General features: G+C 41.4%; 1 protein-coding gene across 1 annotated transcript; it reads right to left on the reverse strand.

Annotated features, from left to right (window-relative positions):
* Positions 1–324: 324 nt before the first annotated feature.
* On the reverse strand, positions 325–22,163 carry LOC100772500 (MLV-related proviral Env polyprotein-like). Its single transcript, XM_027409393.2, has 4 exons — positions 21,949–22,163; positions 5,622–5,732; positions 5,225–5,324; positions 325–3,767 (listed from the first exon to the last, which is right to left on the reverse strand). Exons 3-4 carry the CDS (start codon positions 5,273–5,275, stop codon positions 2,697–2,699), a joined length of 1,122 nt encoding a protein of 373 aa, XP_027265194.1. The 5' UTR covers positions 5,276–5,324; positions 5,622–5,732; positions 21,949–22,163; the 3' UTR covers positions 325–2,696.
* Positions 22,164–26,524: the final 4,361 nt, after the last annotated feature.

The raw sequence follows: 26,524 nt of genomic DNA on the forward strand, positions 1-26,524 counted from the left end.
ATACTTGAAATCCAAGCTTGTTGGCTTCAGAAGCACACATTGCCTTCCACCTTCCAGAAGACCATTTCCTAATGATCCATGTCTATGCACTGGACCATTCTTATCTTTCTGCCCTTTTTAAAAAATTTTACATTAAATCTTCTCTATCCATTCTTCAGTTGAGGGACATCTAGGTTGCTTCCAGGTTCTGGCTATTACAAAGAATGCTTTTATGAACATAGTTGTAGAGATGTCCTTGTACTATTGTGCCTGGATTGTGGAGCCCCAAAAGAACCTGCCACCAAGGAGACAACTCACTGAATACAAGGACAAAGGTTTCTTTATTGACTTGAGGATTCCAGCTGAAACAAGGACCCCATTCGTTCAGGAAAAAATGGAGTACCCACTTTTGACTGAAGGGTGTTTTTATAGGGGAAAATTGTAGGGCTGGAAGCCCCAAGATCACAAAACTTCCCTGGTTACACTGGATAGGACAATGATTGTATGCTTCAGGCAAGGTGCAATTAAACAGGATGCTGCAGAGGAAATGAGTTTGTTAATGATCTCCTGGGCTGGGGACTTCTACAATTGATAACTATCTGATCCTCTTTGGACTAGAGGAATGTCAACACAGCTTAAGGTTGTGATATCTGGTCTATGGCCTTGAGTCATGTGGACCTATGTTTAACCTTGTCTGTTGGGCTGCCTTTTGGGAACTCAGAGAAGCTTAAGTATTTTCCTATTTGAGCTTTGGAGTTCAAGTTTTAGACTTTTATTAATTTTTCCCTCTCATCTCTCCCTTCGACTTTTCGTCAAAACCAATCCCTTGGTTTCTGGCAGGAAATTAACAATATAGGGCCCAAATGTTAGCAGGCCCTGTAAGCTACTAGCTGACAGATTTCACTGGGGGAGTGATACTGGCATCATATTGTCCTCCATGTGAGGGAAACCAGGGAAAAGAGGCGATGTATTCTTTCCTGTGCTACTTCCTGCTGACTTCAGGGCATTGTTAGGAACCTAAGAAGGCTGAAATGCCAGTCAAGAGCAACAGGGAATTAAAAAAAAAAAATGGCTCGTTTGAAGAGACAAGAAGTATCCACATCGGCTGGACTGGTTCATGTCCACAGCATGCCCAGGGCTCACAGTCCTTAAGAGCAGTCTGTAGTCAGCAACTGATGTTCAGATGCATCTGCCAGAAGCAGAGACCTGTTTAAGACATGTTTAAACTGGGAACAGAAGGTAGAACTTAAGTATCCAATCAGAATTCTTAGGCCTTTAGTTTTAGTTATCAGGAAAGGCAGGAGTTCAAAGATGAGGGAGAGAAAATCCCAAAGAGTTGGCCAAGGTAAACCAAGGTTAAGCAGAGGCATGGGGGTTGCAAGTTGGCCAGTCACTTATCTTGAGAGGGGATTTAGGAATTTCTATCGCTTTATCTCCAGGTGTGCCCACAGTCTGGCAGTTACTTTTACTCCTGAGGACTAAGAGCTAACAACTGGACTTTGACATAGCTTGGGGGTAGATTCCGTTTTCTGAGAACCGGGGGTTTAGGCAAGGGGAACTGAGCTAGCAGCAGTTTCTGGCCTTTTATCCCCCACCCCATTTTCTCTGTGTATCAAGAGTAACCCAATCCTGGGTTACTGGTCAACAATTCGGAAAAATTCTGGAGAGGTTTGGGGTGGGGGTTTATAAGTTTGTGATCTTTGAACCATTAGTTGGATTGTACCCAGGCGCTCGTTTACAAACTCGACTAGTCTGTTAATAATACCTAGCATCAGAAGCAAGGAGTATTAGGAGGGAGCTTATATGAGCAGACGCCAGGGTGGCCATCCAGGGGGAACTGTGAAACCAGGACCTAAACCATACTTGGTTGGCGTCTCGTTCCCTCCTGCGTTTTTCTAGTCCTTCTCTGATCTTGGCCATGTTGTCTTTTATTCTCCCCAAGTGGTCTCTGTAAAAAACAACATTTCTCTTCTAGGGCTGCACAAAGACCTTCCTCTTGTAGGAATAAAAGATCTAGCCCACTCCGATTCTGTAGGGCTACCTCTTCTAGGAAGCTTAGGGAATCTTGTAAATGAGTGATAGAATCCTCAGCCCATTTGAGATCAAAGTCTAAGCTTTCCCTTAGGCTGGAAGAGTATTGTCTTTGTTGTATGAGTGCTGTGGTTCCAGTACATATACCAGCAGCAATTCCTGCCCCCAGAAGGAGGCTTAGAGTTAATGCTGTGATAGGCTCTCTTTTGTTCCTCAGAATGATAGCTCAGGAGGGGAAGGACTCTGATGAGGACACAGAAGCCGCTAGATCTAATAAGCACTTGTTGGGGGATGCAAGATGTCAGGTCAGTAGAGGAAGCCCACCAAGTGTCATCGTGGGGTATAAGGTAGTTGGTCCCATTTACAATAGGGGTAGTTTGATTGCAAAGGTGCCGATGACTTAAGGGGCACTGTGCCCACACAAGTTCCCTGCCCTGAGACCAACTGAAGGGCCAGGGAAGCTTTAGACCGCCATCTACAGGAAGCTGGGTCCCTACTGCTTGAGAATGATCCTAGCAGGGCAATTCCTTCAAGGTATGGTGGGGCAGTGGTGTAGCCTAGTCAACAGGATTTGTTAGCGTTAGGGTTGGTGGCATTTAGAAATAAAAATGACTGCTGGAGAACTTGTAGAAGGTTGTCCCTGGCTGATGAGACTCTGGGAGACATAGGTAGAGAGAGATTGGGAGTTATGGAAATGAACGCTCCTGCGAGCCTGTGGTTGTCAGGAGCGGCTGAGTAGGTCTTTGAGGAGGGGGCGCTATTGGGTCTAATACCTTATTTGGTCCTATGGTTGTTGGTATAGGGCTGGAGGTACGGTGCAGGGTGAAGAGCAGCACCGGATCGTAACCTGTCCTATAAAGGCGTAGGCCCCAAGTTTTTCCCGTTGTCCAGTCTGCTTTTCTCCCTGCCTCTGTAAAGCTGATAACTAGCATATTGCATCGTCCCCCTGCAGTGGCCCAAAGATGATAGGGGAACTGCTCTTTATCATAGCAGGGGCCACAGTCAACTCGTTGGTTGTCATGAGTGCATATTCCCGTGCCTACTGTCTTTAAATCTCCCGCCCTCTGGACGGTAATGAGGTCCCCCGTTATTGGGGGATGCCAGTTGATCCACCCAGTGGATTCACAACCCCAGGATGCGCAGTACCCTTCCCTGGGGCCCCCACATTTAGCTTGTTGAGTCTTGGAGCGGTCATGTCCAGGACAGACATAGAACTCTAGGCTTCGGGTGCTAGCTCGGAACCCGGGAGAATTACAGCCATACCCTGGGAACGGCTCATGATCCGAGGGGTCCCAATCGCTGCCCACCAAATCGCATAGATCTACATACAGGTCGGGATACCAGGTGTCCTTGGGATAGTTGCTGGACGAGGTAGAGTTGGCCAGTTTTCCGGTCCCATTGTTGATCAGCAGCCAGGTGGTGTTGACTGGCAAATGCGGGTTGTGGGCTGTAGCAGCAGGGAAAGGCAGACATAGCAGCAGCAGGCAGATCAGGATCAACTCGAGGGTGTCCTTTGCAATTGAAGCTTGAGCAGGTTGACGGGATGTCTGGTTGCTTTCCAAGTGTCCCCCTTGTAGTCCTCCGGAGTGGCTAAGGGATCTGTCAGTCTGGCACAGGACTGGTGGATCCAGATGGCAATGCCATTCACCTTTAAGGCAGTTGGTGTTGTCATCAGATCTACTTAAGGCCCCTTCCATCTCAGTTCCAGGGTTTCGTGGTAGTGTCTTCGTACAAAGACCCAATCTCCTGGGCAGAACCTGTGGGGTTAAGGGGGAGCAGCAGCTTCATAGATAGCCCTAAGCTAGGACCATACTCATTTGTGAGTCAGCTGTAAGGTTTCGAGAGTCTGAAAGAGGTCCTGGTCATCCAATTCAGCCAAGAGTTCAGATTGGAGAATAGGCTTTAAGACCTCCTGGTTTAGAAGGAAATGGATGTGGGGAGTGATTCCCTGTTTAGCTTCTAGGGACATGGGGTATTGGCAGACATTGGCTGGTTCAGTTCCTGGCTTTAGCTCTACCAAAATTGGAGGTCGGTGACTAGCCAGTGTCATGCCCCCATCTGCCCAGGCCCGAGGGTATTTAGTTAGCCATTCAGAGATTACTAGCTCAGGGAGTGCATTCTTCTCTTGGTGCAGCCTGCATTCTTCTGACAGACTGTTAGTTGGTTACAAAGATTTACACTAGGGAACCGTCCTCATGCCCGAGTTCGGCTCCATGTTCAGAGAAGGATATCTGAGCTTTCATTTTGGTGAGGAGATCTCACCCCAAGAGAGGGTAAGGGTATTCTGGTATGACTAGAAAAGAGTGGGTTACCCAGCCCTTTCCCAGATTTACTGTTCGTTGGTTAGTCCATAGATAAGGCTTAGTTCCAGTAGCTCCTTGCACCCAGGTAGTTTTGCTAGTCATTGGCCCTTCTGCTCTAAGAAGAACTGAATCTTCTGCTCCAGTGTCCACCATAAAGTCAACTTTTCTCCTCTCCACTTCTGAGGTTACCCTGGGTTCAGGGAGGGGCACTGAACCCTGTCTCCCCTAATCACTATTGTCCCCTTGAAGGAGAGCTGGGAGGACTTCAGTAGTTTGATTTTTCTTTGGGCAATTCTTAGCCCAATGACCATCCTCTCCACAATAGGCACATTCATTTTTTAAAAAGTTTTCTTTGGACAATATCTCACCCAATGACCATCTTCTCTGCAATAGGCACATTGCTCTCTCTTTACCGATGGTTATTGTCTGGGTCCTGTTTAAAAGGTGTTGTTCTTAGGCAGCTTTCTCAGGCCAGTGGCCAAAAGGATCTCTTTTAATTCTGCCCGGTGCTGGGCTTGTTGATGCTCTAGGATCCATAACAAGTTTTCTTCCTGTCTCCTTTCCTGTTTAAGTTCCTTACTTTCTGCATGTTCTCTCCTGTTATAGACCTTTTCTGCCACTGCAACTAGATCCCTAAGATACTTTTCCCCTAATCTCTCTATCGACTGTAGTTTTCTTTTAATGTCTGGTGCTACTTGGTTAATAAAAGCAAACATTACAGTTGTCCCCGATTCGCCTGCCTTAGGATCATACAGGGTGTATCTGTGGAAAGCCTCCTGTAGCCTTTCCAGTACATGGCTGGACTGTGTCTAATGTCATATATCTTGGACATGTTTGCTGGTTTTCGGGCAGCCACCCGGAGACCAGACAACAAAGTCTGGCAATAAACTAGGAGTCTTTCCTTTCCTTACCTTGGGCAGTGTTGTAATCCCAATCAGGTTGGGTGGATGAGAAAAGGACATTAATGACCACTGGGTTGGTAGATGGATCCCCTGTTGGTCCCGGAACCAACTAATGAGAGAAAGAAAAATAATAACACACAGTACAAACACACAGCACAGCAACTCAGACTAGATAGATTAGGGCCCCTATAATCTTGTAAGAATCTTCAGATGGCAGGCCAAATGACCCTTTCCTTCAGACCGGGCGACCCTAGGCCCCCTTCCCCCCTTCTTACAGACCGCGGAAGCTGCCACCCAAATATCTGCCCTAAACAAGGGATTGGGGAGTCCCCTCAACCTTGCTAGTGTTCCCAACATAGGACATTTTCACAATTAACAAATACAACAGACACAAAAACACACTCACCAATCAGTTGAAAAACAAAACCTTCAGAACTCCGGTTCCTGGGGGGCAGGGGTTGGGGTTCCCAGACAATGCTCCAAATGTTGTGCCCAGATTGCAGAACCCCAAAAGAACCTGCCACCAAGGAGACAACTCACCGAATGCAAAGACAAAGGTTTCATTATTGACTTGAGGATTTCAGCTGCAGCAAGGACCCCATTCATTCAGGAACAAATGGAGTACCCACTTTCAACTGAGGGGTGTTTTTATAGGGGAAAATTGTAGGGCTGGAAGCCCCAAGATCACAAAACTTCCCTGGTTACACTGGATGGGACAATGATTGTATGCTTCAGGCAAGGTGCAATTAAGCAAGATGCTGCAGAGGAAATGAGTTTGTTAATGATCTCCTGGGCTGGGGACTTCTACAATTGATAACTATCTGATCCTCTTTGGACTAGAGGAATGTCAACACAGATTAAGGTTGTGATATCTGGTCTAAGGCCTTGAGTCATGTGGACCTATGTTTAACCTTGTCTGTTGGGCTGCCTTTTGGGAACTCAGAGAAGCTTAAGTATTTTCCTATTTGAGCTTTGGAGTTCAAGTTTTAGACTTTTATTAATTTTTCCCTTTCAGTATGAATGTTCATCTTTTGGGTATATGCCTAAGAGTGGAATTGCTGGATCTTGTGGTAGACTAATTCCCATTTTCCTGAGGAACCTCCAAACTGATTTTCAAAGTGGCTATGTGAGTTGGCACTCCCACCAGTAGTGGAGGAGTGTTCCCTTTCTCCACATCCTCTGACCTGAACAAAGGGGATCTCATGGACCCCAGACTAATGGCTGTGAAACCAGCATAGGACCAACCCAGACCCCCAATTGTGGGTGTCAGTTAGGAGACCTGGGCAACCTATGGGGCCTCTAGCAGTGGATCAGTATTTATTCCTGGTATAGGAATGGACTCTGAGAGCCCATTCCACATAGAGTGATGCTCTCTCAGCCTAGACACATAGGGGAGGGCCTAGGCCCTGTTCCAAATGATATTACAGACTTTAAAGATCCCCCATGGAAGAAATCAACCTCCTTCGGGTGCAGAAAGGGGATGGGATAAGGGGTTGGTGATAAGGGGCAGGGGAGGAAGGGAGGGAGAGGGAACTGGTATTGGCATGTAAAACAAGCTTGTTTCTAATTTAAATAAAAAATCTGAAAAAAAGACAAAAATTTACATAGTATAAAAAGTTCACAATAACAGAAAAACAGCATCTCCAGACCGTCACTTTCCTGCAGAAACCATTGCAAGTTCATCCCTAGAAATAAAAAGGCTTAATAAATCTTCAGTAAGAATCACCCAGTAAAAAACCACTCATTTCTCCTCTGTTACTTTCAAAGTGGACTGGGAGATAATATTGACAACCTTGCCTTTCATTGGGCAGAACTTTCATCTATTCAATATCAAGTCACACACTCAAAAGTATCTAAGTGTCCCATTGCCAGGCATAGGGATACTCAGGAGACAGGCAGACATCCCTCTCCCTTTAGTAACTGGCCAGGTGATAGGAGAAAGTAAGAGTAAACCATGACATTAATGTAACACTGAGGTATGCATCTCAGGTTATGATTCAGGGATATGACACAGGTGGTCAGTGCCACCTGCAGGCAGAGGGGACTTTCCAGAAAAAGGATGCTGTGGTGTGCCTGGACAAGTGACTAGCAAAAGAATAGCAGCAATAAAGGATTTTTGGGTTTTCTCACACCTCTAGACCTTGTAGCCATTAAAAACAGCTTGTAGTTCATTTAAGAAACTAATAAATATCCATTGAGGAAGTTTTTAATGTATTTGCATTGATTAGTAAAGAAAAGATGGAGCAAAATCAAACAAGTAAAAGGAAAATGGAAGAAGCTTCAGAGAAAGAGGGGTGATGGCAGGACACATGAGTGTCAGACATCATTACATCTCTCAAGTCTCTCCACTTGCATGAGTAAGCAAAGGCTCCAAAATTCTCCTGAGACTGTTTCCCCAGCACCAAGATGAAGCCAAATTTTGTGCTTGTAGACTTCTCTTATGAGGAACTTGATGAGAGTAGCATAAATCAATACTTTAAAAATATGATAGGAGGTTATCTTCTTCAAAAAGAGGGAATATAATTAGAGAATTTGAATACAAGATGCTGTGTGTGTCATGGACATCAGTTAACTGAGCCCCTCTAAGCAATTCTAGACACAGAACTGATAAACCCATCCAGAAAAATGTTTCCATTATCCTGATTCATAACATACAGTATTTCAAAATAATAACATATAGTATTTCAAAAAAAAATGTTGAATGGCAAAAACTAGTTGAGCCCCTGAGTCATAAAGGGGGAAATACTCAGGAGACTGTGAAGATATGAAATCATTTATTTATTTGTGGTAAAGTGACTTTGGAAATTTTAGAATTTCCAGAATTCCCTGGCTAATAAAGTCAACATTTTTATGTTGTTTTTTAAAAGGCTTCGACTACCTTTTACTTGTTCCATACCTATCACAGAAATTCAGTTTCACATTTATCTACTTGTCTTCTTTTCTCCTCTGACCAACCTTCCTTGAACAGCACAGAGCCACACTTTGTGCTGTGTCTGACCCTTCTACTGTAGGCCTAAGCATGGAAGAGATGGCACCATGGTAATAGGTCACACACTGTACTGTACCAACTTTGATGTTGACTGCCGGTGTTGACCATTTGAGGATCCTGAGAGTGCTGAGGACTGAGAGAGACACTGGAGTCTCCCAACAAAAGACACATCATAATGGAAGCTTCTGAGATGAACTGAAAAATAGCAGCCATAGGAAGAAATGGCAGCATGTTGACAGTACATGTAAATTAGTCTGTTCTACCCCTCATCCTTATTGAAAATAAAAATACACTGATTTTGTCAGAACAATTGTAGGAAAATGGTTGTTTCTTGCTAACACAGTTTTGAGGTTTGTTAGGAGATGCCAAGGGAAGTACCAAAAATGGCTACAGAATGTCACTGGCCAGTAGAATCTGAGATCAACTTCATACTGATCCTTTAAATGGTGGGGAAGAAACCACAAGGCATGTGTTGTTGATTTTAGACAAGAAAGTCTCTATATAAACCACATTTCCATTACAGTCCAGTTGGGCTCACCATTGTGCACTCATGAAGATGTAAAAAAAAGGAATCCAAAATTTGTTGAGTGTTTTTATGAACGAAATTTTGTACAAAGTACAAAACAAATAATGTTTTCTTATTTAGTCCCCACAGTAAATGTATAGATACAGGTATGCATTAATTGATAAGTAAATATGGCCTTTATCATAAGGAGAGGCATTTACTAAATATTAATGATAAAGGTAGGATTAGAAGACAGATTTATTTGAAAAAGAACAAAATCTAATCACTACTTTTATCAGATCTGTGTTCTTAATCTTCCTATGATAAAATATATATGCTAAGAAATCACCGTAACTATGATGGTATGAACATATGTATAGGTTTGTGTGTATATGCATTCATGCAAGCACATACACATGTTTAAGTGCAAAGGCCAAAGGGTAAACATGAATGTGGTGTGGTTCCTCTGGGATGCTACACTTGTTCTGCCCTTTGATACAGTCTCACTGTCCTAGAGTTCAAGGAGTAATTTAGCCAGTGTGCCAGCCAGCAAGTCCCAGGCCTCCTTGTGTCTCTGGTTCTTAAACTCTTGTGTTATAATCGTGTTCAACCATGCCTGACTTTTTTTTATCTTGGTTCTAGACCCCAAACTCAGGCCTTCATGTTTGCCAGACAAGCACTAGACTTACTGAGCCATCTCCCAAGGCCAATAATAACTACTTTTTAGTTGGCAGATTCAGTGCTAAAGCATACTTATATTGTTGAGCAAGCAATCTCTAGAACATTTTAATCTTGAAAAAAAAATGAAACTCTAAACCCTTTGAAGATGGACTAAGAACCCAGAGGGAGAGGGAACTGAGATTGACATGTAAAAGAAACTTGTTTCTAATTTAAATAAAGGAAAAAAAATTCTCCCATGTTTTCTTCTAATAGTTTTACAGTTTTAGATCTTATGTTAAGGTCTTTGATTTTTTTTTTTTTTTTTCAAGACGTCTTTGATCTATTTTGACTTATATTCTGTATATTATGCATGTTAATAGTTCAGAATCTTTCCTCATTGAATGACCTTGGTGTCCTCGTTAAAAATCATTTGATTATATATGCAGGAGTTTATTTCTTTATTTTCTGTTTCATTTATCTGGTCTACATATCTGTTTTTAGGTATCACAATATTTTGATTACTAAAGCTTTGAGATGAGTAAAATTAGGAAGCGTGAGACTTTCAATTGTGATCTTTCAATATTAATACAACTACTTTAAGACATTTGTTTTAAAGAATATAAATACTGAAAACTATTCTAGTCCAAAAAATGAATTAAAGTATTTAAACTTTGTTTGGATTGCCTATAAACAGACTAAAAAGACAGTATTGTCACATTAGAAGAAGAGGTGAGAAGTTCACAGGAGCTTGGAGACCAGACATAATGGCAAAGCTAAAAATATGAGCAAAAAGGCAAAATCAGAAGAGATAGGAATGAAGAAAAGAAGGGTACTCAGCAAGTAAATACAGAGATTGCCTCAAGGATTACAGACCAACTTTTAGCATAATCCTGAGTCCTAGCAGCTTACTGAGTAAACAGTGGAAAGCAGGGAGATTTGTCTTCCTCAAGACTCCTTTTCCCTTCCTGTATATTCCCTGATGTCATCCTATAGACTCGTCTTCCATGAATTTTTTTTTTGTATTATAAGTAGATTCTATTCATCCAAGGACCCACAGCCTCTCCTCTCAACTCTAAACACACATGTGCAGGCATACACCTACACACACACACACACACACACACACACACACACACACACACACCACTCACTCTCCTTTTTCCCATCTTGCTCTTATTCTCACAGAAGAGTCACCTCCCTAATAATAACAGAAGGAAAAAAAAGAGATGTTTGCTCATATGGAAACTATGAAGTAGGGTCTGAGAGACAGAGATTTGGCCTCCTTTGATTAATGTTTTCTCCTTCTACACATAGGACCAGCTTACAGGAAGTTCAGACTGGGTTTATGAGGCATTCACATGCAAAGGTGATCCCTCATTACTGATGAAATCTATTTCCCCCTCTGAATCATGCATTGACCATAGAAGGGCACATAGTGAGTAAAACATAACTATTGGTCTGTTCAGTGCATCATCCATATCCATCATAATTATTTCAACCGTGGAATGAGCCTTGACAGATGGTAACCTGCAGTGGGCATAGAGCCGAGTGCCATTTTTGAGGGTTAACTTCTCAGGCTTAGTGAGGCGAGAGAATAAGGGAAAGGTAATCAGAGCATCAACAAGAGGTTTCCACACAGTTCAGTTGTGGCCCTCCAAGATGTACAGGAGTAAGGAAAGATGGCCACGCTCAACTTCTACCCAGTCCAGCCCAGGACAGGCAAGCTGGTATTCTAACTGCCTTCATCTCAAGTCTTCTCAGAGCTCTTTACCTCCTTCCCTCAGTTTTAAGGCTTTCCTGGGAAGAAAAATAGAAGCCGGATAAGACCTGTTCTCCTTCTACAGGGTGTGGTTACATGTTATAATTCCTTTCCTGTGTTCCGAGTGACCCCAGCAATATTTCCTCATAGCAACTGTGCTTTTATATGGATTAAGAACCAAATGTTGAAAACACAACAGAAAAAGGAATCTTATTGCAGTTTCCGACCTCAGCCTTGCCAAGAGCCAGGACCTTCAGGGAAGCTAAATCAATTACTTAAGAAGTTTCCATTTTTTCAGCTTTTCTCAAGAAAAGTTGGAGGGCAACTCAAACCTACCTTTCCATAAAAGAGAGTGCACATGGCAGTGAACTGATAAGTCAGACATTTCCATGGTTTGGGTGTTGGATGGGAGGAGCTGTCTAGGGATTTGCCAAACCCCAGAAGGGTTTGGGGATTGAAACTGAAAGAATTCCCTCAATTACCAATCTTTCAGAGGTTAGCTGAGGTATTTGTGCAGTTTTCTGGTCAGTAAATGCAATTATTAGAAAGCCAGTGCTCTGAAGCAAGCATGATCTAAGCATGCAGTTCTTTTTGATCTTCTTTCTATATAATTTTTAAAAAGTATCGTTAGTTACTAAGGGATGAGGAAAGGAAAGGCAGGACAGTACAAGAGATGTTGTATCTGACTAATTCATGCTGTGTACCATGGATAGAAAGATCAGACTAAGTCCCAATAATATGCACACTCAATACACATTAACAAAAACGTTTCATTCAATTTAATGTAATCACCTAAAGTTTACTGAATGTCTTGTGCAAGAATTAAGATTCAGTAAGAGCTCAGGAGCAGTTGGGGATTTTGTGGTAAAGAAAGGAGAGCACACAGAGATTCACACATGTGTGTTACCCATGCTTCAAGGGCAAAATGCATAGTTTGCTAAGTGATGATTGTGTTACAGTAGGGCAGGAAAAACTGAAGTAAGAAGATGGAGACAAAAACCCTTAGCTTGTAGATGAATAAGGCAACCTCAGGGAAGGATTTGACACATTATTACATTTCTTATACACACATGGGTGGTTTCTAGCTCTTACAGGATATGTACCCCTATGTTACAAGTGAGGAAATGAGACAAGAAGAGAAAAAGCTACAAGCTACATGCCTAAGGTTAGAAAAGTGGTTACGCACAGTTTGGACTCAGGCATTTAATTCACATCCTGAGAGCAAGAGAGCTTGTCCTGGGCTTGTGTGCAGCAAGGAAAGAAGCAGCTGCATGAGAATCTTGAGGGAATGACCAGCATCAGGTGGTCAGCAGAAGCATCGAGTGGGGCTACAATGTGAAAGAAAGCATGAGGCCATGGAAATACAGAGAAGAGGAAAGGCTTTGGGAAATGAACAGTTTCAGTAAGTAACAAAGCACTGCCAAGAGCTTAAAGCAGGATGAGAACAGTCACTGGATTTGGCAATGAGATGATGGGCAGAGATCTGAGAGAGTAACACATTGAGGTAAGGAATAAGAATAAAGTGTGGTAAAGAGGAGAGTAGCATTAAGAAAACAAGACAGAAAAGCCAACTCTAAAAGCAGGCTAAATGCTTATTCAGGAGCAGCCAGGGGCCCAAGCAGATGTGATTTTCGTTTTTACTTGTTGGTCTATTTTAAGATGGGAGAGTTATGAAAGTTAACATGCAGAAAGAGGGATGTTGGCGATGAAGATGAAGTTTGGGGATACAGTTGGTAAAAAAAAAAAAAAAAGGCTTCAACAGCAGAAGGGCATAGTGATTGGAAGGTAGAGAAGTTAGCATTGGAACTGGGATGACTCAGACAGATACATTCAGAGGCCACCGATAGCACTACTCAATGCCTTCTGTTTTGTGCAAGTGGTACCAGGATCTATGTGGAGAATGTAGAGAGATATAGTGTGGGTGAGCTATGGAGCTACTGAGGAAATGTCTGGAAAAGTATTCACATGGATGAGCAAATATGGTAGCTGATATGGTAACAGAAAAAATAACAACTGGTACCCAAGCACCAATGAAGGCAGGGGACCACAAGATATCACAATAGACAAAGATATATGTGCTGTATGGGTCATTAGCAGATGCTTCCACAGGGAACACTGAACCAAGTATGAACTGCATAGTACCCACTGGCATGAAAACAGGAATTATGTTAATAAGGACAAGGAAGTAAACATTTGTTTATGTTCTTTTCAAGACAGACACTAAGGCAATTGGTTTGCTGTTACTGCTATTTTATTTGTTGTACTGGGATTCAAACAGAGGGCTTCATGCATGGTAGGTGAGCATTAATCTACTGAGTCATATTCTTTGGCCAGAAAACAGTTCCATATATAGGATAACTTTCTCAGAAATGGCATGAATCGTTACTTTTGTTGTTACTTCTAATGTACAATAAGGAAACTGAGCAATAATTAAGCTACTTTCCTGAAGTCATCACACTAGTCAGTGTCAGAAACAGATTTAGACCCCAACTTTCTTGGTCTTTCAATAGTGTGCTTTTACACATGTGTTTCTGATATAGAAAAAAGTTAACTCAACTTGCTACAAAAAACAATATTTGATGAAACATTTTTTATAGTACTTTAGTTAGGTTTATTTCTACATAGAGGTATCCATTCCTTCATTTACTCATTCAACAAATTTTGTTATTGTCATTGTTTTTTGTTTGTTTTTGTTTGTTTTTGAGACAGAGTACCACTGTGTAGTACTGACTGGCCTGGAACTTGCTACATAGAGCAGAATGTCCTGGAACTCACAGTGATCTGCCTGCCTCTGTTAACTAAGTGATAGGATAACAGATATGCTGCCATGCCTGGCTCCACACATTAAAAAAAATCTGCAATGAGTCCTGAAAGTGACCAAGTATTCTCTTATGAGGACACTTGATTCCTCCCTAGTGGATCTTTCAGCCTTCGAACAGACACCTAAACAAAATGGTCATGAGTTTGTTGGCATAGGCATGAGAAGACTCTGTAGGTCACTGGTAGACACCTAGCTCTGAGCTGCAGCTAAGAAAATTCCAAAGATGAAACAGCCATTTCAAAGTTCTTCCCTCTGGATCCTGTGAAATAGACTTTCTGTGGGGTGGAAGAAAATGGCAAGCAGGGATTGTTTTCCAGACAAAGTATGGAAAGTACATAGTATGTAGAGCCACCCAGAAGCTAAGGGGATAGAATGAGTTCCTGTTTCCTGCTTTCTCATGTGGAGTCATACCACTGCATAAGTATTTGGTTGTCATTTTCTTTCAAGCAATTATTTTCTTAAAATCTAGCTTCAAATTAGAAATCCACACAGCTGTCATATTGATGTTGTATTTAATTGTCCTATAACATTAAAATAAAAGAATATTGATGACATCTTTCTAAATTAGCCCTTTACACCACAATTAAGTGGAAACACACTGAACTGAATGTAGAGTAATGGTATAGATTTTGTGGCCAGATACCCATGGAGCATGAGAACAATTAAGCCTTTAAGTACTACGTATGCATAGTCACATTCATTCATGGAGGTGCATTGTACATGTTACTTCAGGATAGGAGGGCATGGGTTGTAGCTGAGAGGTCCTGGTACTCTGTTCTAGGAACAGGTGGGTTCCACCAGGACTGGCAATGTTAAAGTGCAAAACAGCAAACCTGCATCCTCCTGATGGTACCTTGCTTGGAATTCTAGAGTCCACCTGGGTACCCCAAATAGTCAGAGCTACAACTTCAGGACACTTCTCATCTTAGCAACTAGAAAAGCATGGCTACAAGAGGTCCAGTGACTGCAAATCAGCCTCTACAGGCTGAAGGACTGGATTGGGTTAGCTCAGCAGGCATCTAGAAGCACTAAAGCATTTACTGAGGGCCAGGTCACAGCTCACAGCTCACAGAGCACAGGTACCTGCTTCACTTGCCAGTTAGCATATGGGGCAGTTAAGTAAGGGTCTGGCCAGCCCAGCAGTTAGGAACACTGAGCAAGAGTAGAGCCATGTAATTCCCATTCTTCATTTCTGAGGCCAGGGTCTCATTAAGGACTGCTTCTCCTCACCCTTAGAGAGAGGGCCAGACAACAAAGAACGCCTGTCTTTGGTTGGCAGGGTGACTCTACTCAGAGACCACTTGCACCACCTTTCTCAAAAGACCAGAATGGAGGGCAGACAGAAGGAAGGAAGAAAGAAGCAAACAGGATAGATGGACATGAGGAAGAATGTGGCTGGTGGCTTAAATGTACCACTGTTTAAACTCCAAGCTCAGTAGCCAAGAGCACATGTTAAATGGTGAGCAAATAAAAAGGTCAGCGTGTCCAGGGGTCCAATTATCTTCAGCCTGGTGGCAGGAAGGCCCAATTAGTTCTCATTAACTGGATGTGGGCCACTCTGGCCCCTCCAGCTCCAGCTAAGTTTCTGTTCCTGGCTCCAAACACAGGCTCTCTTCTCAATACCTGCTAGCTAACCCAAAGAAATAAAAGATTGGGTCCAAAGGTAATGAACTATTTTCCTAATAGTCTTATTTTTCTCCAGGATAAGAGGTTTTGACCATACATATATTACACGAATAAAAACACTCAGTGCCCCATTTCCTTCACACACTTAAAGCACATGTGCACACATGCTCTGGAATTCCAATGATCCGCAGCTGAGTGAGAAACTGTACCTTAGCATTTCTGCTACTTTAAGTGCACTAAACACAACAAGAAGTGTGACTTAACTGAGTGCGGCTGTTTATGATGACTTTACAGACTATTGTAATCACTGCGCCATCCATCTGAGTGAAGTAAGCCAATGATCGTCTTGCCACAAAGAGCCAAGAGGGAACATCAGCAGATTCAAACTTATGTCGGTGAGGATTTGGGTTTCTGATAAAGTCATACTTTGAAATCATCATCATTTTCCCTCCTTCATGGCAATTTTATTCTCCTGCATCTCGAATCCACTTGGATCCCCAGAAACAATTTCAGGTTCCTTGTCCTCAGTACCTTGCTCACAGGTACTGACCAGCTCATCTCCATGGAGCCATTTCAGGCTTCTCATGGGTAAAAGTTTCTTCAAGTAAGACCTAGGGAATATCTGGTTACAAGATATGTCAGTGCTTACTGACCAACTAAATCAAACTTCCTAAAACTAGAAAACGAAAGCAACCACTGTGAATACATTTTCCCCGAATTCCTATGTGAATGTGTGTATGTACACACAGAAGAACCACTGAGCCAAGAATATTTGGCCTCCCAGAGTCACAAGAGAAATTTGTAAACATAAGGACTTGTAGATTCCAGGACAAAGCTCTGAAATCTGGCCTTAGCTTGGAAACTTATAAACATGACTGGACATCAGAGTTTCTGTCTCATGTAAATCTCTAGATCAAGTTACTGATGGGTACAGCCTTCCCCCTAAACCAGCACATCAGTGGAGAAGTCTGGGTCACTGAAGATCATAACATACAAAAGCCAACAAAGAGAACTGGTGAGATAAGAAAATAGGCAAAAAGGGAATCATGGAAAGGAGGGTATAAAAGGATGTAGGAGAGAAAGTGCTTAATCTGCAGATCAAAACCATTGCAATTGCTGAGCAGTTGCTGTCTAGCTGTCCACACAGTAGTAAGATTCATGGTTACTAATCTCCCTAAAAACTGAATGTTGAATGACCAATTGTTGGTGCTCTGACAGTTTCTTCTACCCTGTGCATATAAGAACATACAAAGTAAGCACATTGCAAGTTGTATTTTTTTTTTTTTTGGCTCCCCACTCATCCCCTGTCCAACTACACTCATTATAGGGGATTGGAAAGGAATTTCTGGGACTGTCAGAGATTGAACAGAGGAAGCAAAAACCATCTACTAACCATAGTTAGTCCACTTACTTTTTTCATATAATGACCCATTTAAATTGTAGTGCACCCCACAGCATATATTAAAGTTCAGGGTTCTTTCAACTTTCTATTTTATCATCCTTAGTAGTCTTACCTTCACAGTGGTTTCCTTTTCTTGCCACTACATTCCTTACCAATAAAATTGGAAAATGAGGTGTCAGGGATAAAAGTACCAGACTGACACTTCCTCTCCAAGGAAGCATCAACTGCCAATAGCTCCTCTCCAAGGCATGGGGCCTTTTATGCTACCCCATCCACATGGAATGTTGGCTGGCTTGATCTCGGTCAGGTCCTGTTCTGGTACAGGAGTGCTTTGAGTTCAAGAATGCAACAGCTCTGGCTTGACCCAACACATTGTTTTATAGCAATCTTTTCTGACTTCTGACTCACACAATCTCTCTGATCCCTCTTACATGATGTTCCCTGAGCCTTGGGGTAAGAGACGGTAACACAGAAGTCCCATTTAGAAGAGTGTACTCTGAAGAAATTCTCTGTATCTTCACCAGTTATGAATCATTATATTAACTGGCATCCACTGGGAAAAGAAGATTTTTCTGATGAGGTATATTAACAAGTATTTAAAGATCAGTTTGGTAATATGCTAAGTTAGTAAAGAAATATTAATAGTTTTCCCCTTAGGGCCTGAGGACTCCTTAGTCTTAGGATTTTGGTTAGATTTACAGTAGCAAGCACGAATTTCATCATTTAAGGAGTGGGCCTTAAATCCATTCAGAAAACAAATGGTAACTCCCACAGCATTTGCACCACTATTAAGCCATGGGCCTGTCTTGTATCATTACTGAGGCTCACAAGGTTCACAGATGGAAAAGACTATTGATGACTTTGCTCTCCCAAAAGCCCGAATGACACCTTTGGGTGCTCTAAAAGCTAGCTAGAAGGGAGTAAACTTTCGCACCAGTACCAACTTATTTTCTTCATGTCCTGTGACCAAAATATATGATGTTTTCAGCAATATCTTCTTACCATCAAATTCTGATGAGCAACCAAGTACAAACTCAATAACTTGGATTTTTGGTGTGTGTGTGTGTGCGTGCACACACGCGTGCATGTCTGTCTGTCTGTGTTTGTGCCAAAACCATGCTCTTCTTATTACTATATCTCTTCTCTTTTTAGTATGACTTGAAATCAGGTGTGGCAACACCATTCACAGTATTTTTTTCCTCAGGATGACTTTGGATATCCTTTATAGTATGTGCTTATATACAGATTTTGAGATACTTTTTCTATTTGTGTACAGAATGGCTTTGGGATTTTTATTAGGATGACACTGAATCTATAGTTGGATCTTGGTAGGATGGATATATTCAGAATATTGTTTCTTACAAACCATGAACATGGGATGTTTTTCCATAATCTAATGTCCTCTTCAATTTATCTCTGTAATGTTTAAAAGTTTTCATTATACAGTTCTTTCATTTTCTTGGTTAGCTTCATTCCCAGTTATATTCATGTTTGGTGGTACTATAAATAGGATTATTTCACTGATTTCTTTTTCATTAGTTTTGTTATTGGTACATAACCATTTACTTTATATGCTAATTTTGCAGTTTCCACTTTGCTGAAGATATTTATCAGTTATAAGAGGTTTTCGATGAAGTCCTTAGGATAGCCTATGTTTACAATTATATCAGTTGCCAAGAGTATAATTTTTACTTCTTTTCCTATTTATAACCATTCTATTTCTTCCTATTGTCTCATTGCTCTAGGTAAGACCACAATCACTGTATTGAATACGAATAGAGAGAGGGGACACTCTTGTCTAGTTCCTAATTTACTGAGAATGCTTTGGGCTTTTCTCCATTTACTATGATGCTGGCTACATGTTTCTGATATATATACTTTAATAGGTGAAGAATGGTTCTCTCATCTTTAGCCTTTCCATAAAGTACCTTGAAGGGATTTTGGATTTTATTGAGGGCTTTGCTGCACCTATTGAGATGATCATGTGATTTTTGTGTTTAGTCTACCTATGTGATGAATTGTGCTTATTTATTTATGTGCTGAACCATTCCTGAATCCCTGTAATAAAACCAATTTGATCAAGATATATGATATACTTGATATCCCTTGCAAGTATTTTATTGATTCAGTTTGCAAGTATTTTATTAAGAGTTTTTCCATCTATGTTCATAGTGGATATGAATCTAGTTTTCTTTTTTGTGTGTGTATCTTTATCTGTTTTGGATATCACTGGTTTTATAGCTAAGTTAAATTCTATGGTCTTTAGTGCTGTGAAGTAAAAATCAGTGATATTCAACTCTTTCTTCTTAACTTCACTGTATAACTTGTGTTTCAAGATTCTTTTAGTCAAATTTTAAGTGTGACTTTCTGTTACAAGGTATTGTGCACTGGCCATAATGAATTGGCTATTCCTGTCCCCCAGGAGAGTAAAGTGATGACAATACATGGACAGACAGGTTGCAGGTGGCAAGGCTTGCAGTGATGATAGGGGTGTTCAAGGTAGTGGGTTCATATCTTGGCAAGCATCTTGTTCACTCACTAGGGACTGGGACAGTTGTCCAGAGAGCATAAAGGAAAGGGGCCTTGGAGACACTAGGTGAATGATTCTAAATTCTAAAGGTGATTACTTTAAATTCTAGGCATTTGAAATATTGAGACTTTGTAACAAGACAACCATATGTAGCCAAGAGTCAGATAATGATAGCCTTGTCCACAGAGTAGAATGACAATGGAAGACTTGAAATAAAAGTCATGTCATGCTTGCTTTGCCATACTGTCTTCTTGATTTTCAATCCTGGGAGTCTATCTACAAAAGTCCCCTTTTACTACTGCTGGCCAAGTCACTCAGAAAACCTATTTTAAAACATTTTGCTTTTATTTGGAAAAACATTTGGGTCAGAGACCAATGATTTTGCTTTTCTGCCATTTACGGTATTACTATGTAGACAAAGCTCCCAAAAGTTATGAATTAAGAGACCAGGACACTCTGCCAGTGTCCCCACTGACCCATGACACTTGAAGCTCCCCATAAATGAGCCAACTCATCGAAACCTCAGGTTGTTATAAACGTAACAAAACCACTTATTTAAATAATAATTGAAACTGCGCATCTATGATGCACCCATATTCCTCTGTATGGAACCATTTATCATTCCCCTTGCATCTCCCCTCTTTAGGGATACCTTCTAATTTTTTCTTCTCAGTAGCCATTCCTCAACTGGTCCATCAACAAGGTCCTCCCACAATGCAAACAGCTGTAATCTTATTTTCAGATAGTAAAGACTCACCTGGAATGAAGCTAGTTTCTCTTTTAATCATAGCTCCAGAATTTGTGTGTGATTTAACAAGACTGAGGATGAGGAGTGGTGTTGGAAATATTTAGATACTGAATTTAAATGTTCAAAAATCCAAGCATAGCTGATAGTCTGTTTTTCTGAATTTCTAAGCAATATGAGAAGAAGAAAGTGTTAGTAAATACAACACTTAAGGATATAAGGATGAATAATTATTGGCTGATTATTATGGCATAACCACCATCTTCACACATACTCCCATCTTTGGCATTATCCCACCTTGGTTCATGAGTAAGCTGCAGCCTGAAAAACAAGTCTTCTATTTAACCACCCATATTTCAAATGAGAAAGGCTCTAAAATAAAACAACTCTATTGGAGGGGGTTGAGGAAAAACAAGTAGAACCATAAGACCTATAATCTATGTGAAGAACTTAGTAAAAACAGAAAAGTCTCTAGCAAAGCTTACGTACACACAAAAGCATTAGTTTTATTAACAATTGTCTGAAAGTGGTAACAACCAACATATCATCAGCAGTAAATGGGAAAATGTGATACATCTTTACAGTGAGTAGTATTATCCATCATGAAAAGAATTAAGTTGCCAGGCAACTAAAAGACTACATTGCAGGGCTAGAGAGATGGATCAGCTACTTAAGAGCACTGGCTGCTCTCACAGAAGATCTGGGTTCAATTCCCAGCAGCTTATGGTAGAACAACCATAAGTTGTTCCAGTTCTAGGGATCTGATACCCACTTCTGGCCTCCATGGGCATCAGGATGGGCAACACATTAACAGATATATACGAAGACAAAGCACTCCCAAACAAAAAAAAATGATAAAAGAAATTAAAAGCTATGTTGCTAGGTGAAAGAAGCCAATATGAATAGACTTCATCTGTACTCTTCCAACTATGAATTTCAGAAAGAAGAAAGAGTACAGAGAGTGAGAAAATTAGTGGTTGAAAGATTAGGATGTGGGATTGAGGAAGAAAGGTGAAATGCAGAGTTTAGCTCAGTGAAATAGTTCAGTGTGATACTTCAATGGTATATACATGGCAATGCAATCATAAAGCTAGGTGTTGTGGCACATGCCTTAAATTCCAGCACTTGGGAGGCAGAGGCAGATAGATCTCTGTGAGTTTGAGGCCAGCCTGGTCTACAAAGCAAGTTCCAGGACAGCTAGACCCCTAGTATAAATTACAGAATGGGTTTTAGTTAACTATAATGCACAGATATTGATGTATCAATTATAACACATGCTAATGACAGGAGAAACTAGAGGAGGGGCCATGTGGAAATTCTATATGTCTTCCTAAATGGTTTTCATGAAAACTTAAACTTCCCTGAAATAATGCTTCCTGACAGTCCCCTGCCTCAGTTTATACTGGAAAAAAATATGAGAGAGTTTCAGATAATAGGCAAGGGCCTTCCAGGGAAGGTAATCTCTCAAGGTAGAGGCAATATCCATCTACTTAGTCTTGAGCTTGTCAAGGCTACAGAGATAGAGGGGCTGTGACAAAACCACTTTGAGGAAGTTCTATAAGTTCCATACAAAACTGGAGAGAAGTACACCCTCTGATTTGGAGGTGGTCTGACTAATATGTGACTAAGAACTTTGAAGAAGACATGATCATATATAGCTAAGACCTCATTGTCTATGCAAAGAAGCAGCACTCACCTTGGGAAATGCAACATTCTAAGAGCTAGGTGACTCATGCTCCCATCGCAGAGGCTGGAGATGACTGGGTTTTCAGGTCATCACACTGCACGTAGGCTGGCTTGCTCAAGAGCCCTCACAAGGGATCCCACATACTTCAGGACAGAGGGAGGATTGCATGAGGAAGGACTGACTGAGCAGAGCTGTGAGCATTCAGATCCAATAATCTGTGTGTATAGTATCTGAAAGACATGCCAAAAATATGGGTTAGTGCCATTTTGTTCGGTCCAGTTCTGCTCCAGTACATATTAAGAAAGGATACCCAGGAACACAGTTGAAAACCAAACATTTAACACCATTCTCAGTCCATGAAGGGGATATCACTGAACCCTCAGTAGAGAAGCGGAGAGCTTACAGAGGTGAGGCAGCCTGCCTTGCAGCGTTCAGCCAGGGCATGTGCAATTGCTCATCTTCAGAGCTGGATTGCTGACTCACTTAAGTTTATTGCTTCATGTTAGTCACGTCAGAAGGCCAGAGATGCTGGAGACCTCTTGGGACTTTTTAGTGTCCTACAGAACCAGGAAGCAGCATTTTTCTTTCTCTTGTTTAATCTTTCTTTTTATTTATTCTTTGCGTCTTTTGCATCATGTATCCTGATCCTGCTCACCTCCCTCCCCCACCAAAAATAAAACAAAATGAAATTTAAGAGATAAAAGGAAGAAGGGGAAAATTTTGCCATGGAAGTCACAGTATGACACAGTGAGTCATGCAGTAAACCTCTTTATCCATACATTTTTACATGCAGGCATTCATCACAAAGAATCTTTGGTCTAGACTGAGACTCCTGATCTACACCATAGACACCAGGCCCTCACTGGGACTCTTCCTGGATATCCCATTGGTGCCCTGTGTTATGGAGATCCTGTAGCCCTGGGTCCATAGGACTGAACCAGTCCTCCACCATGCTCCAGCAGATCACAGACAGAGTGGATGTTAGTGTGGAATGACACATAACCCTGATTCTGGATCTGGTAGTTGCAAGGTTAGTCAGCCTGCCAGCTCTCCCCTGTCTTTACCACCAAGGTAAGCACTCCAGCATTGCCCCAGCTAGTTCACCCCTTATAATGATGAACAAGGGGTGGGGCCAGGCTTTCATACCCTCAGGGTCAGTTCTCTCACACCAACACCAATCAAGGCCAGGTGAGGTGCAGTGGCCACTTTCCTGAAAACTGCAGCTGGTGAAGGGTAGGGACAGCGCTCACACTCTTTAGACTTCAGGGCCAGCTCTTCCACCTGCCTTGGGTATTGATGGGGGCGGGAAATCTTCCCCCCATCCCACCCATGCTGACACAAGACAGATGAGCAATGTCAATAGCCTTCCCATGCTCACAGCATTTGGGCTGCCTCACCCAGACTTCTGCCAACAGAGTCAACTCTACTCTGCTGCCCACACAATGTGCAGGGTCCACTTTCCTGAGTGCTGCAGCTGGTAGGAAGGTCAGCTCCCTCACCCACCACAGGTGGCAGGGTCAAGAGGAACCAGCATTTTCTAGTGTTTTCATTTCTTGAAGTCTTTCTTTGATTTTTTAAATCTATACTTTCCATTTGATCCATGAATTTTCTTTATTTCCAGGGTCTCAGCCTCAAGATAATTGAGATGTTATCCTTCTTCCAGTTGACTCCAAGTCTACTGGTGAAATGTGGGTCCCTTTGTATTGATGTTAGGGAAGGAGGAGATAAGGTCCATATCATTTCATTCAAAAACCTTAGGAAAATTTCTCGGTATTATTTCCAGTATACAAATAAAGAAAATGTGGCTGTAAAGGGTTAATAGGATCTTTAAAAAGCAGAGAGCCAGGTGTCCACCAAGATGACTTCTGTACTCTCTGGACTTTTTGAGTCCTTACTTGTAATACTGTAGTGATTACTCAGTTTAAGGAGATCAAAGAGGAATTTGAACATCTTCCTATCACAGATTCTTTGCGGTCTTTGGATGACATTACAAAGCTAAGCATGCCCCTTGTTATGTCTGTTTTTTCCAATTGTTTCCCTCATGAGAGCTTGATATTTTCCACTGGAGACGACTGGTTTATATTCCCAGGAGCCATGACTGAGGATGTTACTGCCCTGAATGCCTTTGATTCTTTTTAACCACAAGTTTTAGGATGCATGAAATGGATAGACAAACTTCCTGAATAGCTGCCCCCTCCATTCCCGTCATGCTCTTCACACCACAGAACATTCTACATATCCAAGAATCAGGAGTCTTTTAAAGGGATACAGTGTAAGCACCAATCTTAATTCATGACAAACAGGGAAAAATCTTTCATGGAACTGTAGCCCTGAGATTTATTAAGGCATCTACAGAATAAGGAGATACCGTGAGGCTGGGAGATTTGAGAGGGTCAACCATAGACCCTGGTGTGCAGTTCTGAATTTTTCCCAAAATGTGTCTTTCAAAAGTGGATAAATGAGTTAATCATTATTGTCAGTGATGTAGAGATGACAGAGATTATGTGTTATTTTTTCTTTAATATATTTTTAAATATAAAACTTGAGCGCTGAATCATCAGCCTGAATTAGTCAGAAGTCTTTGATATTGATGAACACTGGAACACTAGGGATGTGTGTGTGTGTGTGTGTGTGTGTGTGTGTGTGTGTGTGTGTGTGTGTAAATGTGTATATAAATGTAAATGTGTGTGTATGCGTGTATGTATGTGTGTGTATGTGTGTGTACTATGTAAATATAATCAGGATATACAATTAGAGGCACCATAACTTCCTCCCTCATTGTGCTTTTATCATTGCCATTTCACTGACTGGAATCTTGATGGTACCCAGACATCAATAACATTAATGCAGCCTTAACCACTCAAAATTTCACAGAGCATGGTGGCTGGGGACACTTTTTCCAGAAACTCTTTGGTGCCATTTGTAAAGGGTCATCAAACCAAAACTAGAAAGAGAGATAGAATTCCTAAAGGGATCTGGCAAGTCCTGTAAAGAGGTTCATGGTGGCCAGTGAGAAGACAGATACTACACCCCATAACAGGGACCATTGCTACACTGTTTCTCTAGGGCCAGGACTGGTCACACAGGAGCAGTTTAGTAAAGCATGGAAATACAAGGCAATGGCAATACATCAAATGAATCATGAGGTTTTGCTGGTAAGGGCCTTGCATCCTTTTAGGTGGCAGGTTCATGAAGTTGATTGTGGGGAGGGAGAAATATTCAATTAAATGGACAGTGCATCAGCTATGGCTGCAAAAACACACAAACCTACTTGTTGCCCTCATGAAGTTTTTAAACACAAAAACTGGTTCCACATGGATGTTGCAGGAGGTCTCTAGTTATCACTTCCCCTCCTAAATTGATAAATACCAGCATAATCTCAGTCCTGGGATCTACTTGCCCAGAGTCTTTGATAACCTGGCAAAGAGCTTGTTGGAAGGCTTGTGAGGGCAATACATAAACAGATGCCTTTCTTCCAATTATGATCTTTAATACTTTTTCACGCCCATTGATTATGTCCTTTACTTTTTAACATAATTTATCATTCTCATGTCTTCACAAAGCATTCATATACGGAGATTCTATATCAAGTGTACAGAATTACTAATTTTATTTATTTATTTATTTATTTATTTATTTATTTATTGGTTTTCGAGACAGGGTTTCTCTGTGTAGCTTTGGAGCCTATCCTGGCACTCTCTCTGGAGACCAGGCTGGCCTCGAACTCACAGAGATCTGCCTGCCTCTGCCTCTCGAGTGCCAGGATTAAAGGCGTGCGCCACCAACACCCGACTACTAATTATATTTTAAAGAAAGTTAAGGCAATATATAAATACCCAAACACAGCTAATTCTAGATTTAACAGATGCTGCCATTTTTTAAATAGTTTTTTTTTCTTTTTTGGTTGTCATTTATTTATTCTTTTTTTTATTTTTTTGTTTGTTTTCTTGTTTGTTTGTTTTTGCTTTTTCAATAGAAAGTAGCTCTGTATAGCCCTGGCTGTCCTGGAACTCACTCTGTAGACTAGGATGACCTTGAACTCACAGAGATCTACCTGCCTCGGCCTCCTGAATCGCCGATAAGATTAAAGTCATGTGACACCAATCCATCCAGATATTGCCATGTTATAGATTTCTCTCAGATTTGTTTGCTTATTCTAAGAAATGATTGTAAATATTTGAAAACTCTGTCTTTATTTTCTTTCCTCCCAAGAATTAACAGCAACCTTAAAATTATATATATATATATTTTTTTCCCATCAATAGTTCTAATTTTGACACTTAAAGAAATACATAGCATGATTTTCCTTTATTTTTCAAAATTTCAATTATATAATATACTCAAAACCAGTTTTTTATCTTGTCAAAAGTTCTGGGAAATAACTAGATCAGTGTAGGGGACAGTGTAAGCCATGCCTGCTAGAAGCTGGCTACAGGTGTGTCTGACCACGCCTGTCAGGGCGTGGTCAGGGTGAGGTCAGGATGACGTGAGATAGGATTTCAAGGGGCTTTCACAGCCCCTTAAAACCGCAGCCCCTTAAAACCCTATCATGCATCATCCTGACCTCACCCTGACCACGCCCAAC

The sequence above is a fragment of the Cricetulus griseus genome, chromosome 3, assembly GCF_003668045.3.
Source record: "Cricetulus griseus strain 17A/GY chromosome 3, alternate assembly CriGri-PICRH-1.0, whole genome shotgun sequence".
NCBI classification, from domain to species: domain Eukaryota; kingdom Metazoa; phylum Chordata; class Mammalia; order Rodentia; family Cricetidae; genus Cricetulus; species Cricetulus griseus.